The following is a 15,490-nucleotide window of genomic DNA, read 5'->3' on the forward strand; positions in this document are numbered from 1 at the left end:
CAGGCTTAGGAGAGCGGTGGTCCTTGTTAAACAGATCGCCTCCTCGACCAGGTTCCTAGCTCTCCCCTGCTGACCTGGGCCTGGAACCTTCTTCTGAGCCTGTCTGAGCACACTTTGGGTGTCACCACTCAAAACCCAGCCCAGAGGCCTGCCTCCCTGGCCTCCGGGGCCTCCTGCAGACATGACAACTGCTAGCAAAAGCCGACATGGAAGATCAAGCCCAGCTCCCCAACTGACCTCTTTGTTGAAATACCTGCTCAGGGCTCCAGGGAGTCTTTCAAAGGCCAGGGCTGCAGGGGAGCAAAGGCGGACCCCACGAAGGCCTGGCCCCCTGGGTTCTGGCAGACAGAGGGGAAGGGGGAAACGGGGTACTCACTGCTCAGGACTTGAGACAGAAGTCCTCTGGCCTTCCCCTGTGATGTTGCTCTTCGGTTTCTTCATGACATGTGGGCGGGGAGGGCGCACCTAGAACGGGCACATGGGAGAGGCCCCAAGGAGTGAGTTGGGAAAGCCATACAGGAACATTCTGCAGATCTAGATAAGAAGCCCCCAAATAAACGCTGAGGCAGCTGCATGGTACAGGCTACAAAAGCTCTGCTTATTGCAAGAACATTGCCACTGAATCTGCAGCAGACGCATGAACTAGAATTCCGTGACCTACTCAAGTGGGAACGGTTCTTCTGAAGAGCTTGGTTTCCTCATCTGCAAGTAGGGGACAGCACCACCTGCCTCCTTGCAGGGCTGCCGTGGGAGTTCAACGAGACAGTGCCCATATAGGACCCAAAACACGGAGGCCCTCACTTACGATAAGTCCCCGCTCACCTTCTTCCAGAACCCTGAAACTGGTTCAGTAGAACAAAAAGGTTTCACTTGGGCTTTATGTCTGGGGTACACGTGCTTATTTCATTCTTTTTACAACTGAATCATAGGATGCTTATTTGCCCCTCTGAGTAGGAGGGGGGAATAAAGCAGATGATAGCGTTAGAGAGTGTCAATAAAAATCATCTTTCTGTTCCCCAGGCCATCTCTGGGCAGTCCTCCTGAGCAGGGCTCAGCCTGGACAGCGCACGCCCCACGGAGCTCCTGCATTCACGTGGACCCAGCTTGAGGCTTGGCAGTGGTGGGCGTACTTCACAGTGAAGTACACGGCTTCCTAATCCACAGCTGGCCTGTTGCAACAAGATGTTTTGTTTTTGGTTTTTTGTTTTTCCTGATCTGCTGCCTCTGCAAGCCAAGATGGGGGCCCACAGAAAAAGACACCTCCTCCCCTGCCAGGGTCTGTGCTGGGAGTTAGGCTAAGAATTTGTAGGTGCCCTTAGAAGGATCCTCATCTGGGCCGATCAGCATTACATGGCTTTAAATTTGGCACCATCATCTCGGAGCATTTCCAATGCCAGAGAGGGACTGGAGACAGCTAAACCAAGAAAGTCTGTCTGTGACTTTTATTGCCAATAAAAATGCGTGGACACCCCAGTGCAGGGGGTTTGCTCTCTCTCTGCAGATGAGGGAACAATGTAGATGAAATGCCACAATCGCTGAGGTTCTCAGACAAGACAGGGAAGGAGAGTACACATGCACTACATTTACTGCCTGCCCTCTTCCCCGAGGCCCTGTCTCCCCCCGCCCCCGGCAATTTATGGGCAACACAGCATAACCGCTGGAGAACACAGATTACAGAAGTTGGCTGCATGAAAGACAAGTCTTTGCAGAGTCTCATCAAACTTTCGGGTCTCTGCATGTCTGATCTAACCAAAGTTTTTCCTGCGGAGTGGCCAGTCTGATCTCAGCCTTGTTTGGCAAATCAGAGATGCGGTAACCGCCAAATGCCTTCCACCAAACTTGTCTTCTTCCACAGGGTTCCCCTGAATGAAGATCCAATGAGATGGTGCAGGGAAAGCGCCAGCTAGGAGTCTAGCACACACGGTGGCTTCTCTGTGACCTTATCAATCACACAAAGGAGACGGGGATGGGGCATCTCTGAATTAGAAGATGCCATCTGAGATGACCTGACCCTTCCCTAGTTTCCTGCTCAGTGCCTGGTGTTACGGCGGTCACCCAGCAAGATTTTCAGGAACAAATGGACATGGCTGCTTGGAATCTAAGAAGTGCACAAGAATGTTGCTGTTATTATCAGCGTATTAGAACATGGCCTGCTACAATGCAGACATCCAGTCACCACTGCTGAACGAATGGATGGCTAGATCCCCCACCCATTCAAACCCTGAATCGGTTTCCCTGACCACAGCCAGACTCCTCTCCCTCTCGCTGCTGCTCAACAGGCTCACCGGGTTGGAATGCTCCCCCAGACTTCCTCACAGAGGCGGATGTGCAGTGTGGGGTGACGGAGCCGTTCTGCCCTGCCCCGGAGGTCCTGGGGTGGGGGTTTCAGGAAAGGTCAGATATGAAGGCCTGTCACCCTGTCCTTGCACATGGCCGCTCCTTGCTACAATAAAGGCGGGTGAGGAATGTGAACTTGTGGCTGAAATGGGGGGATTAAGTTTGTGGCAACTTCAACTGAACTTGCAACGTGGTGAAACATGGGGAAAAAGAACAACAGAGCTAATTAGACGAGCTGAGCTGTCAGAGTGCCGCCGAATGGCTCAGCGCCAACAAACAAAAGGAATGGGTTGGCAATCAGCAGGATCGATGGAGAAGACTGCTTCATTAGGGATGATAAAACAGACAGAGCAGGGAGAAGGGGTGGGGGAGGGGAGCAGGGAGGCAGTGAGGCGGGGGAGAGAGAGGAAGGCACAACAGACCTGGAGACAGTCACCTGCACAGCTACAGACACACCCAGAGTCACACACACCTGCCTGGTGTGGACAAAGCCAGACACAAAATTATACTCACAGCCAGCCATCCAGAGACACGCACAGAGGCCTCGAGGCGCCGACATTCACAGTCTCACAACTACACATTCACAGAGGCACGCACAGGAGTCGAAGGTACGTGCACAAATCACACACACACACACAGAGCCGCAACCAGGCACCAACACACACAAGACAAAATGGCTTAATGAAGCCCAAATCACAAGACGGTGCCGATGACTGGCCCGTCATATTTCAGCGAGCACATCCGTCTTTCGGGGGTGCTGAGGAGGGCTGGGGGCTGGGGAGGGGGGAAGAAACCGCACGCACACACAACACACACAACGGGGACTGGCCCTGCCGGTGCTGGGATCCCAGCAGTGCCAGGGGAGAAAATGCTAAACAGGGATTTTGAGCTCTGTTCAAGGGGGACTTGTGGGGAAAGTTGGGAAACCAGCCAATTCCCCACTGGATTTAAAACCTGAGAAATCTAAGTCGGCAGGGTTAAATGTGTATTGAATACAAAAGCACCGAGTACATTTGATTTTAATGGTGAGCAAGAAATAATAAATACAGAGCTTATAAAGCACTTCACATGCGGCCGACCACGGCCTGCCTCTCCCCTGTACGCCCCAACCCACTCCCCTTAGCCCACCAGACGCTGGCAAAGCTTTCTTCGCCTCTTTCCTTTTTCTTCTTTTTAAAAAAGAAAATCTAAATCCTCTGGTAACATCTGAACTCCAGCCACAGGTGCCAGGCTACAAAGCTCCTTCCAGAAAGGCTGAATGGCTAGCCCCCATGTTCCTGCCACCCTGGGCCAATGGCCCCACCCCTGCCCAGACGTTTGCAGCTAAGTACCCGATAAAGCCCGGCTGGGGGCCAGAAGCTCCTGACATGAGCGCTGGTCAGGCCATTCTTTTCAAGGCCCTTGAGGGGTTCCATACCCCATGTCTCCCTGGTTCACCCCTAATGGACAGTGGTGCCCACTGGAAAGGCTTACATGAGTGCACACAGAGTGAACAGACCCTGGGGCACAGGGTACTGCTGGGCCCAGAAAGCACAAAATTCCAGGAGTCCCAGCTTAGTTCTACAGTGACCCTGTTTGGCGGAAGGTATCTGGGGTGACACAGTGGGGTATACGTGGGGCCCACTTCATGCCAGGGACTGTGCTAGGCACTGTACACATGTGACTTTACTACTCTCACCAGGCAGGTGCTGCTAAACCCATTTTACAGATGATGAAACTAAGATTCAGAGAAATTAAATGTCTTGCCCAAAGTCATACAGCCAGGAATTGCCAACCTGTGATTCAAATCAGGGCAGGCATCTCTGACTTCCAAGCCCAGGAGAACTGGTTCCGCTAGGCCCCCTGCCTCGTTAGCATACCATAACCCAGGGCCGGTACAGCACCAAGTACCAGGCTAGTTTCCTCCTGCACCAGTGCAGTGGCCGAGGCAAATGCTACCTGGGCTGTTCTCAGGGCTACGTGTGTCTTCCCAAGTACTGAGCTGCCAGTGGGTATGGCTGGGCCTCCCCCAGGCTGCACAAGTCCCCCCATGGGTAAGACAGCATGGAGTCTACGGGAGCGGTCTCCAATACCTGTCCTGCCCCAGGCCATGCTTTGCAAGAGAGTCCCTGCCTGCCTTGGGTCCTAGGTCCCTACAAGAAATTCTGAGAGCAACCCTCTGGATGGCTGGGTTAAGGAGACGCAGACCAGCCTAGCCTCTTATCTCTGTGGCTGCAAGCTGGGGAGATAGTCTCTGCCTCCTCAGGCTGGAGGGACAACTGAGACCATAATTGTACAAGTGCCCGGCACAGTCCTAGGTGCAGAAAAGGTGCCCAGTAAATAAATGTTAATTCTCCTCACCTCTGTACCCTTGCCAAGCCCCAACACTACCCTAGAGATTCCATAAGAAGCCCAGCTGGCTGCGGCTCATTATTATTTTTATTATTTTTTAAAAAGCTGAAGTTTTAAAACATTTATTATTATTTTAAAAGATTTTATTAATTTTGGAGCGAGAGAGTGCACACGCATGCACGCACGCACACGTGGCGGAGGGGCAGAGGGAGAGAGATCTCAAGCAGACTCCCCATGGAGTGTGGAGCCAGATGCGGGGCTGAATCTCAGAACCCTGAGATCATGACCTGAGCTGAAATCAGGAGTTGGATGCTTAACCGAATGAGCCCCCCAGGAACCCCCGCCTTCTAAAAAATGTATTTATTTTGAGAGAGAGAAATTATTTTTTTCTTTTTTAGAGAGAGAGAGGGAGGGGGGGGAAGGGAGGGAAGGGGGAGGAGCAGAGGGAGAGAGAGAATCTAAAGCGGGCTCCACGCCCAGCACAGAGCCCTATGTAGGGCTCCATCTCACAACCCTGAGGTGATGACCGGAGCCAAAATCAAGAGTCGGACATTTAACTGACTGAGCCACCCAGGTGCCCTCCTGCCCCAGTATTTTATACTATGATGGACTCCATGGAAATGTAGACAGAGGGTCCCAGGAGATGGGTATGCCGGAAAGACCGTGGGTTCTCGAGTCTGGTGACCCCTGTCTGCACTTGAGGGACTTGGGTTAAGTTCCCAAGCATCAGTTTTCTCATCTCTAAAATGGGCGGAGATGATGCCTACTTCATAGGGTTACTGTGAGGCCCAGCTGGGGATGACTTGCTGACTTTAAAAAGTCCTAGGCAAACGATAGTCACTAAGAAACCGAGTAATTCCTCAGAAGTTGTAAGGTTTACAAACCCGTTTAGAAGAGTAAGGACCACTGCTGTGTGCCAGGCACCGTGCTGTACAAGGGCCATCTCCGCTCACTCTGGCAAAGCCTCTAAGGATGAGGGCACGTGAGAGAGAGAGGTGAGCCTCAGAGCTTCAGTACTGTCCACAGGTCACAGAGCCTGGGTCCCCGAGCTCAGCTCTGCCTACCCCCCAAATCACCACGCTAATGCTTGTCCTGAAGCTCTCACTGAACCACACGAGTTCGAGCCCACAAGACTTCCACAAAGCAGATTCTTTTTGCTGTTTGTGCCTTCCTTCCAATGACAGTGAGCAGAAACATTCCAGCCGGCCCCTCCAGAGCTGCGCGGACCGGGTTTGGGCTAATCATGGTTTGACTGGGTCAAGGAGGGATCCGTCACACGTGGCTGGGACTGCAGACTCATGACTGCTGCAGGTGAAGGATCTAAATCCCCGCCAACCTCCACCCCTGCCCTCTAACTCCCACACATGGGAGGGAAGGGAAGGAAAACAGCGCCACAGAATTTTCCAACATCCATGCAGACAGCAGCCACCCAAGTGATGCCAGGCGTGTGCACGGAGGATTAAAAACAGACACCGTTGGGCCTGGCCACCTGCACTCCTTGGCTGCCACGTGTCACAGGATGGAGGTGGACATGTGCGTTTGTAAGGAGGAGGGCGGGGGTTGGGACATGGGTTTGCGGGACCTCTGGTCGCAGCTGGCCGGGAACCTGACCCCTTTTGCTGGGCTGCGGGAGTGGTGACTGCTTTGAATGAGACCAAGCTACTCTGCTCCTGGTAAACAGCCCTCGCCAAATGGTCCTGGCAAGTTTCCCACCTTAAGGGATCCTGTACAGTGGTTATGCCTGGGCATGGCCGAAGTCTGAGCTTCCAAGGAAAAGGGGGCCCCACACCCCATATTTTTCCACGGCATTTATCTTGAAAAACCTCAGATGGGTCTTGCTGCCTTGCCCACCCCATTCCCAGGTGTTGGGGGGTTTGTCCCATGTCATCCTGCTCCCCCCCCCCCCCCCCCCCCCCCCGGCTTGGCACTTCACTGGGGAGGGTGAGACTCTATGTGAGGCCGGTCTCCGCCCCGGGCATCTCGAGATTCTCTGGGCGTAGCCTCTGCCCTCGCAGAACGGACATCAAATGCATTTCCAAACCCAGCTCTGGCGGGAGTGAGACCCCTGCTGCCAGACTTCTGCTTCCTTTGTTGAGGAAGAGGCAGTTGGAGCTAGACTTTAAAGCTCGTTGGCTAGAACAGGACTCAACCTAGGAGACGTGCTCAAACGACGTACACACACGGCAGACACACCACACGTGGCTCGCGGCTACCTACAGCTCCAACCTGCAAGCCGCCAAACTGGCTCAGGAAAAAGGAGAGACAAGCCCAGAAAAATGCAAGTTTGGGTTCATGCCACGCAGAGAAGGAAGCTGAAAAGCCCAATTCCCGGTTCGGTTTTGCAAGGCAGCTGAGTTCAAACTCCCGAGGTTTAGTCAGGCGGGGAGAATGGCTCAGGCAGTGTTAGGTGGGAGGGCAGAACCACCGGCTACTCACGGGCCTCGAGCGCTGTATCTTGGGAGGCGGCGGGCGAGTGGGACGGAGTCTTTGTGGCTGCATTAAAGCGAAACTTAAAACATCAGTACACGTGGAGATGGCGGGATGCATTTGCACACATGGCACATGAGAGGAAGCATCCAGTTACCCAAGCCAGACCCCGAGGAACATCCTCAATGCCTCCTGCTCTCTCACCCCCGTGTCAACTGGTCACTGGGTCCTGCACGTGCATTTCTGAGGCCTGGATCTCTGTAATCATTTCTCAGCAGGGTTCCTGTCTGGATCTCCTCCAGCCATTCTCCACATAGGCCAGGGGAAACTTCTAAAACGCAACGTGACCCTGTTGCACCCCAGCCTCGAGACCTCTGCTGTCCTCCCTGCCTCCTTCGGTGACAGTGCAACAAGGCTCTGGGCTGGCATTCCAAGTCTTCTGAGACCTGGGCTCTGTCGTGCCCCACAAAGACCCCTCCCAACCTTCATCCTTGCTCACTTGGGCAGGCCCTCAACTGGCCCTCGGCTCCCATGCCTTGTTTCCTGCCTGCCCCTCAGGGTGGAATGACCTACCCCATCCCAATCTGCCTGGTAAATGTCTACTTATTCAAGATAGTGGGTCCGATGAAGTCTTCAATGCTCCCATTGCCCCATGCCCCCTGCTGTGTGGGACTTATCACCCAGTGGCTCCCTCTCACCGCACCCTGCATTATCTTTCAAATGTTCATTTCCTTGAGGGACTCATCCTTATTCCTTGGGAAAAAATATCTGCAAAATAAATGTCTGATGAACAAATAAAACTGTACAAAACACTTGGCTTTTGAAATCAGGATTTGAATAAAAACCAAGAGAGCACAGGCTTCTTGGCTGTATTTGCCAACCCTTTATTTTGAAAGTCAAGCTTTGTCCTTTCAACTGCCTGCCCATGTTGATGCCCTGAACAGGTGTGGAAGATGGACAGGCAGAGTAAGGAAAGTAAGTACCCGCGAGAGACCAAGACCACGGACCCTCTGCAAACCCCGTGAGGCTTCCAGTCGGTTCCTCCCATTCAGCCACTCTGTTCACAAAGGTATGCCATTATTTGACCAAGTCAAGCCCTGTACTGCCACTCTGTTCACAAAGGTATGCCATTATTTGACCAAGTCAAGCCCTGTACTGCCCACTTCAGCAGCCAGTGGCCACATGTGATGAGTCTGAATTAAGATGCGCTCTAAGCATAAAATACACACTGGATTTCGGAGACTTAGTCTGAAACAAGTATGTAAAACATCTCAATAATTTTTTTATATTGATTACATGTTGGAATAAAAACTATTTTGGCCATTTGGTTAAATATTGTTAATTTCATGTTTCTTTTTACGTTTTAATGTGGCTACTAAAACATTTTGAATTCCACATGTGACTTGCATAGAGGCTCCTGCTACGTTTCTCTTGGACAGCGCTTTAGAGCCTCACCTGCCTTGGGACTCACTCTCTGTACCCAACTCCTGGAGAGTAGGGGCCATGTCTCAGGCGTCCCTGGGTCTCTGCTGCCCAGGACAGGGCCTGTGGGAGAGTTGGCAGAGGGACTCGGTACCAGATTGGGGTCCCTCACAGCACATTCAGAGCACGTCTGGAGGGAGGTACACTGTGGCTTCCCAGGTCCTGTGCTGTTAGCTGGCAGTGTGGGCCACACTATGCTCACAGACCTGTCTTCAGCTAGAGGCCACCTGGGGGGTGGGGATGCCACCCAGTGAGATGAGCATGGCAACCCACTAAGCCCTATTTCTTCTCTTTCATGTTTACAGGAAAAGTCTGGGGCACAAGGGAATGGAGCCCCTCAGCTCCCACTGCTCTGCAGGGGAAAGTAAAAGGACAGGGAGAGGGGAGCCGCCTGCACAGTCCCATAGGCATAGGCTGCTGCCTCGTCTATACCCGTCACACGGCTCCCCACAACACCCCCCCCCCCCCCCCCCCCNGCCACTGGCCACTTGTTTTCGGCCGCTCTGCCTGCCGCTGGGTGACCCATTCTCCAGCCCAGTCCTCAGGGGTCATTGCCTCTGACTGAGCTATTTCTATCCCTGCTGGTGGGGGTGGCAGAGCACTCCCAGGGCGGCCCTGGGGTCAGACAGTCTTGGACTGAACCCTAGCACCCTTCTACCCTTTGGATTTCTACAGGCCCATGATTTAACCAACTAAGCCTTCCATTCCTCACCTGCAAATGCAGGTAACGGCCCCACCCACCTGAGGGGGCTGTCTGGAAGATTCAGAGAGACCATGTTGGCCACGATCTTCCCACAGGGCTGTCAGTAGATGTTAGCAACTATTAACTGTTAGCAGGATCCCCCCCCTCCAGCCTCTCCCCTCCCCATCCATCTCCATGCTTGCTCCAGAGGGGACTTAAAAAAAATACACGCCCAGTCATGTCGCTCGCCAGCTTAAATCATCTCAGTGGAAGGCCAGGGTCTCCCAGTGCATTCCGGGAAACGCATTGTACGAAGGAAAAAAAGGGGGTTCCCCAGCCAGATGAGTCTGGGAAATGCTGTCTACTGCCTTGCTCCTTTTGGAGATTCACAATGCCAGTTAGCACAGCAAAGGCTGCCAAGTCTTGCAATAAAAAACCCGCCTTAAACAGGCAAAACCCTATCAACTTTTCTTCTTCTATGTCCTATTTCTCCAATTTATTTGAACCCAGACTCCCTTTCCCTATACTGGGCATTAATAGCCCCCGGAAAATGCCACCCGAAGTGTTCAAAGCCCTCCAGACGCTGGGCCCCACCCACAGACCTCTGCTGTCTCATCTCTGGTGTTTCCCCCCATCTCCCCTGGGCCCCACACCACTGCCATCCGACCCAGCTCTCCCTCCAGCTCCCCCCACTGCTTCACATGTTCTTGTGCTTCCATGCTGGCCCCTTCGCCTGCAATACCCTTCCATTTCCTTTTGTCTCACTCTGGGTGCCTCTTATTTGTCCTTTGGGTGTCGGGCTCAAGCACCACCTCCCCCAAGAGGCCCTCCCTACCCTCCCCTGCCAATGTGTATTCACAGCACATAGGCTGTTGTTCCTAGCCTCCTTGTCTCATCTCTCTGTTTATCCTGGGCGCCAGCATAGGACTGGTACATAATAGGTGCTCAGCAAATGATTTTTGGCTTTAACTTCCTGGCACACGTACAGAATCAAAAAAAGTTAGTTCTCCAGATTTCGAAATTAACTTATTTTCCTTTGTCACCAGGAAGTGCTGGTTATTCTGCAATTGAATTTATAAATGGTGGGAAGAAGGCAGACTCTTGGTCACACCCGATCTAGAAGCAAGCAGAGTAAGTCAAGGGGATTTAAAGACACTATGAAAGGGTAATGAGGTATGTCTGTGAGGGCCCCACCGCCGGGGTAAACAGGGTCAGGTGCCAGTGAACACAACACTCGGAGAGTTTCCCAAGCCTGCTGGGGTGCGATGACAGCTGGGGACACAGGCTGGAGAGAGCCGAGGACTCTGGGGACACTTAGAAGAGGCCACAGGGGTGACTGGTAGTGATCTGGGTGGGAAGAGAGAGTGAAGAAAGAAGCCAGGGAAGGATCAACTCGACATATCATTTTCCAGATCGTGGCCCCAGAGCTTGGAAGCTGAATTGGGGACTAAGTGAAAGTGGGGGTTACGACGGTGTGAGCGGGGCCGGGGGAGGCTGTGGATCTGGCCAGGACACACTGAAAGTCTTTCACATGTGGGGTGCCTGGGTGGCGCAGTCGTTGGGCATCTGCCTTCGGCTCAGGGCGTGATCCCAGCGTTCTGGGATCGAGCCCCACATCAGGCTCCTGTGCTAGGAGCCTGCTTCTTCCTCTCCCACTCCCCCTGCTTGTGTTCCCTCTCTCGCTGGCTGTCTCTCTCTGTCAAATAAATATAAAATCTTAAAAAAAAAAAAAAAAAGGAAGTCTTTCAGGTGAGCCAGGAGCACCCCCCACGCCCCCCTACTCCCTGAGGGTGCAGATCTATTCTCACTCTTCTCTGAACCTCAGCCCGCAGTCCAGGGCTGGGAGCAGCTTGCTCATGTCTTCCCATGGCCCTAGCAGCAAGGAGCACGTCATCTGTGGGCGAAGAAACAGACCGCAGAGAGGGAAAGTGACCACTCACGGCCCCCAGCTGGTAATAGTGTTGTGAGTGGGTCTCAGGCCTCAACTGTGCTTCCAGTGCTCTTCCCACCTCTGAAGTAGGTGGAGGCAAACCCCGGAGCCCCTTAAATCAGAAGGAACAGAGAACTGAGAGGGCCAGGGCCAGGAACCTTTGCACAGAAATCACGTTGTATGCGATCCCCAATTCCCTGACTGGATCAAAATGTGGCTACACTGACTGCTGTTTCTTGAGTGAGTTCAAAAGCCTAGGCCTTTGGCAATCTTCTGCTAAGAAGAGTTCCATTCAACAGTTCATCTGGCACTTCCTGAGCTGGGCTGGGACGGCGGGGGGTGGGGGAGGCTAGTGGGGCTGGAGGTTTTGATAATCAACACATGCACCTGTTTTCCCGAAGGTCATGTCCAATTGAGGAAGCAGATTCATTCCCACAGAGTGGAAAGATTCCTCCTGTGTATGTTTATGGAACAACTGCTTGGAGCCAGGGCCCACAGATTCAGAAAAAAAGATAAAGTTCTTGTCCTTAAGAAATGTATGGTCTGGTGGCATCTGACCTACATCACGGAAAAAATCTTTCTTAGAGTACAAAGAGTATTTGGGCTAAAACCCCCAGAAATATACTTTGGCTTAGAAAGATGTGGGCTCATGTCTTGGCTCTGTCGTTTTCTAGTTGAGTTCAATACCAGCTTGGCCGCTTGGGTGAGTTTATAAACCTAAGTCCCAGTTCACTTGTCTGAAGTAACACCTGAGTCGCAGGCACCCGTGTGAGGATGTTGCTGGGGCGCAATCATGGCTGCGGGGCTCTGGCCCAGCCCCCGGCGATGCGCGGTACCAGCCGATCCTCCGCTTCCCCGCTGGATTCACAAGTCTTCCCAGAAAAGTCCTGTGGATGTGAAGACCTTGGTTTTCCAAGGAAGTGTCAGCAAGGTACTGTTGAAGGTACTGGATTTTTAATAATAATCTCTCTTATTTATATGATGTGTTTTCCTTTCAACGGGTTTCTGCTTCTCTTCCTTCCTTTGAGCCTCACATCCCCTGGTGAGGTAAGTTAGAGGAGGATTATTTCCCTGCTATAGTGGCAGGAAAGAGGAGGCCCAGAGAGGTTAAGGGACTAGCAGGAGGTCACAAAGCTAGTGGCAGGAACTAAGACAAGCAGGTATTCTTAGTATACTGTACTACCCTGTCAACCCAAATTTCTAAAGTCATCTGGAATCCTTTCTGATATGGTTTTTCTGATCCATTTGAAGTTAGAATCTGTTGTTAGAGATCTGTGTCTAAGAGAAGAGGCTCGTGAGAGAGTGACTCACACCTTCCCCTTCCTTCTTTATTCGAGCAGTTCTTTCCAGGGCATTCCAAAGGAGGCACATGATTCATTTATTCATTAATTTAACAAACAGTGGCATATAGACTGCACATCAGTGAGCAGGATATGGTCCTGTCCTCTAAGGGCTCCCTCTCTGATTGAGGGGTTACAACACAGCAGGGATAGAGGGTTGCAGAAGTCTGTGGAGGTGCAGAGAAGAGCTTCTTACTGGATGGGCGTGGTAGGGAGTTCAATTGCATGGTATGGGGAACCACAGTGGCCCAATATGAATAGAGCAAGGATGAATATGAGGACAAGGCAGGCCAGGACCTTGGATGGGCTGATGGGGGGAGGGTGTCACATAATAGGGCCTTGAATATCAGGCTAAGAAATGTGACTTTTCTCTTGAGAGCAGATGGGAGGGATTTAGGCAGGGAGGGACATATCAGAGGCCTTGGTGTCCTTGGTGTAGAAGATGGATGGGAGGAGGATGGGTGGGCTTCTAAGGACAGACATTTCCCCCCAGCCACAGGGTCCTGCCTAGGCCTCCGTGTTGTGAACTCACCAGCCCTGGCCACCCAACTATGGCAAGATGTAAACGTGAGAGGGTAAGCTCGAAGTATGATTGACACGGAAGTCCCAAAGAGAAGAGGAACTTTTGGCCTCTGCCCGGCCCTTGGCATTTGCATCAGTCAGCCGTGTGGGCCAGGTGAGTATGCTCATTGGATATGAAACCCACATTTACGAGGACAGCATCTGATTTGCAGTTAATTTGTTGATGCAGCAGAACACATTGTTTCCAAAAGGTCAGGAGGGGAAGCCGTGTTGGAATATCAACTTAATTACCCGGGCAGCATGGATGAGCGGGTGCCCTGCACAGGGCTACAAGGTGGAGAATGCTTGACTGGCAGCACGGACCTGGGGCAGAGAGTGCAGTGTGTGTGTGGGGGGAGGGTCAGCCTGCACAGTGCGCAGAGCCAAAGCACTTCCCGCCCGCAGGGTCCGGTGCCTAACCACTAACCAGCTCACTCACTAGCCAGGGGAATCCTCTGGACAGGAATGAGGGTCATTACCCCATTTCACAGATGAGGGGAGGCAAGGACTTTCCCAGGGTCACATAGAGCAGTGGATGACAGGCCTTCGGAAGAGGGTTAAAGAGCTCATCTCAAGTTAACTGTGGGCTGGGGCAGGGGTCCTGTGATGTACGTGGGAGGGGCTGTTTAGGAAGCAAAGCATGGATTTACTCAGTCCGCATGGAGGACACACCTTAGATCATCCGATCATCCCTTCAACGTCACCACCAGCATCCCCATTTGGCTTCTGCGAAACCAGGTGCAGGGAGGGGGTAGAGAAACAGGTGCCACCTAATGCCACACAGAAGGTGAAATGTCAAAGTCGGTGGGGAGACAGGCCAGATGCCAACCGGAGCCTGGTGGCATGGGAAGGAAGAAGAAGAACACAGATGCCTGAGGCCATAGGGACCAACCAGCTTTGCTGAAGGCAGAAGGCTGTGCATGCAAAGCTGGCGGTGGGGAGGCAACCTGCTTAGGGAGCCAGCCAGGGCTCCCACCCTGCCCCTTCCCAAGGGCTGGAGAAGGTGCCTAACGGCAGCTGCAGGATGAGAGCTGGCCTCCCAGGCTGGCCCCAAAGGGGGTCTCAGGTCCTGTGTCTGAATGGTGGTAAGTTGTCTCTTCCCCATCAGACTGTTTAGTCCACAAGGAGGAGGCCCTGGTGTTCCCAAAGGGGAGGCTGGACAGATGCCTGGGATTTCTCTGTCCTAGGGACGTGACCCAACCCGATAACACTCCCAAGAAGAGAGAAGGAGAAAGAGAAAATTTACAATTAAACTCTGTCACTGCTTCACGAGGAGAGAGTTCACCTGGTTAATTTTCCTGGCTAGTAGCCACATCAATGCTCTGACCTATGCATGAAACGGCCCGGTAGGGAGAGGAAGACAAAGCTTTCCATGGCTTTACAAAGGGCCTCTGGGCTGAGAGCAGGCCTCCTCTACTCCTTGGGACTGGAAAGTCTCTATTATGCAAGATATGGAAATAAAAGAGGGCTCCTTTTGATATGCCTCCAAAAAGGAGTGTATTGAAGCTATATTTGTGTGGAGTGTCTCCTTTGAAATGCCCAACCAGCTCTCTCAGGCACAGCTCCTACCTGTCCCCCAGCTCCTGTCATTGCCTGCGGTCCTCTCGTCCACCCTTGAGAGCGCTGGTCCTGCTTGGTGTGAGGATCAAATGCCTGCCTCGTCTTCAGAGTTTCAGCAAGGATGGCTGGAGAGGCTGGGCGCTGGTGTCCTGTGGCACTCACTCTGTGCCGGCAGTGCGGGGCAGGGCCCGGGGCCCCTCGACGGGGTCCTGGCATCTTCGGGCCCTGAGCACCTGTAAGCTCCAGGCTATAATCTCTTACAAGATGTGGCCCAGGGTGGACTTTTCTATTATGGCTGAGGAAGAAGTTTTCAACCGGCCCAGACCAGGTGACAAGGAGGTGCTTCTTCATGTGAAAGGGGACTGGGGCAGGGTGGGGGGTAGTGGTGTCTCATCCTGGAGCACCCTGGATGGGCCAGTGTTACTCCGAATATCCCGGTCAGTCCTATAACTCTGGATAGAGGCTCTATCATGATCCCCATTCTCAAGACGGGGAAACAGAAGCCTCTTGCGGAACTTCACACGACATAGTTAGGGAGCTGGTGGCGCTGGTCTTCAGTCTGTGGCTGTTGGGCTCCAGAGGAAGGTCTCAATGTGCCCTGTGACTCGCCATCCAGAGGCACCATCTGTGAGGGGGCATTCAGGACTGACGGTGGCCCTCTGAGAAAAGCCACAGCACCTGCCACTGGGTCTGTCAGCCATCGTCTCTGGAGAGGGTGTGCTTAGGGTTCAGTCCCCGCAACAAGTCACCTGGTGAGGCCATTCTCTCAGGCTGGTCCTAGGCACTTTCTCTGCAGTGAGTGAGTGCGGAGCTGAAAGACATCTCAGTCTGGTCCTGAAG

The 15,490-nt window shown here is 52.9% G+C and overlaps 1 protein-coding gene across 17 annotated transcripts in view; it reads right to left on the reverse strand.

Annotated features, from left to right (window-relative positions):
* Nucleotides 1-15,490, reverse strand: part of DENND1A (DENN domain containing 1A) — a 490,265-nt gene that overhangs the window by 20,650 nt on the left and 454,125 nt on the right. For 11 of the 17 annotated variants that reach the window (XR_004626573.1, XM_034664472.1, XM_034664473.1 and 8 more), the window contains 2 exons: nucleotides 7,105-7,161; nucleotides 377-465 (listed from right to left, as the gene is read on the reverse strand). Coding sequence is in view for 16 of the 17 variants with exons in the window: in XM_034664472.1 (XP_034520363.1) it covers nucleotides 377-465; nucleotides 7,105-7,161 (146 nt within the window). In the remaining variant the exon portion in view is untranslated. The remainder of the gene's footprint in view (nucleotides 1-376; nucleotides 466-7,104; nucleotides 7,162-15,490) is intronic. The other 6 variants (XM_034664475.1, XM_034664470.1, XM_034664484.1 and 3 more) reach the window with 1 other exon arrangement.

Source organism: Ailuropoda melanoleuca, chromosome 7 (assembly GCF_002007445.2).
Source record: "Ailuropoda melanoleuca isolate Jingjing chromosome 7, ASM200744v2, whole genome shotgun sequence".
Classification (NCBI taxonomy): Eukaryota; Metazoa; Chordata; class Mammalia; order Carnivora; family Ursidae; genus Ailuropoda; species Ailuropoda melanoleuca.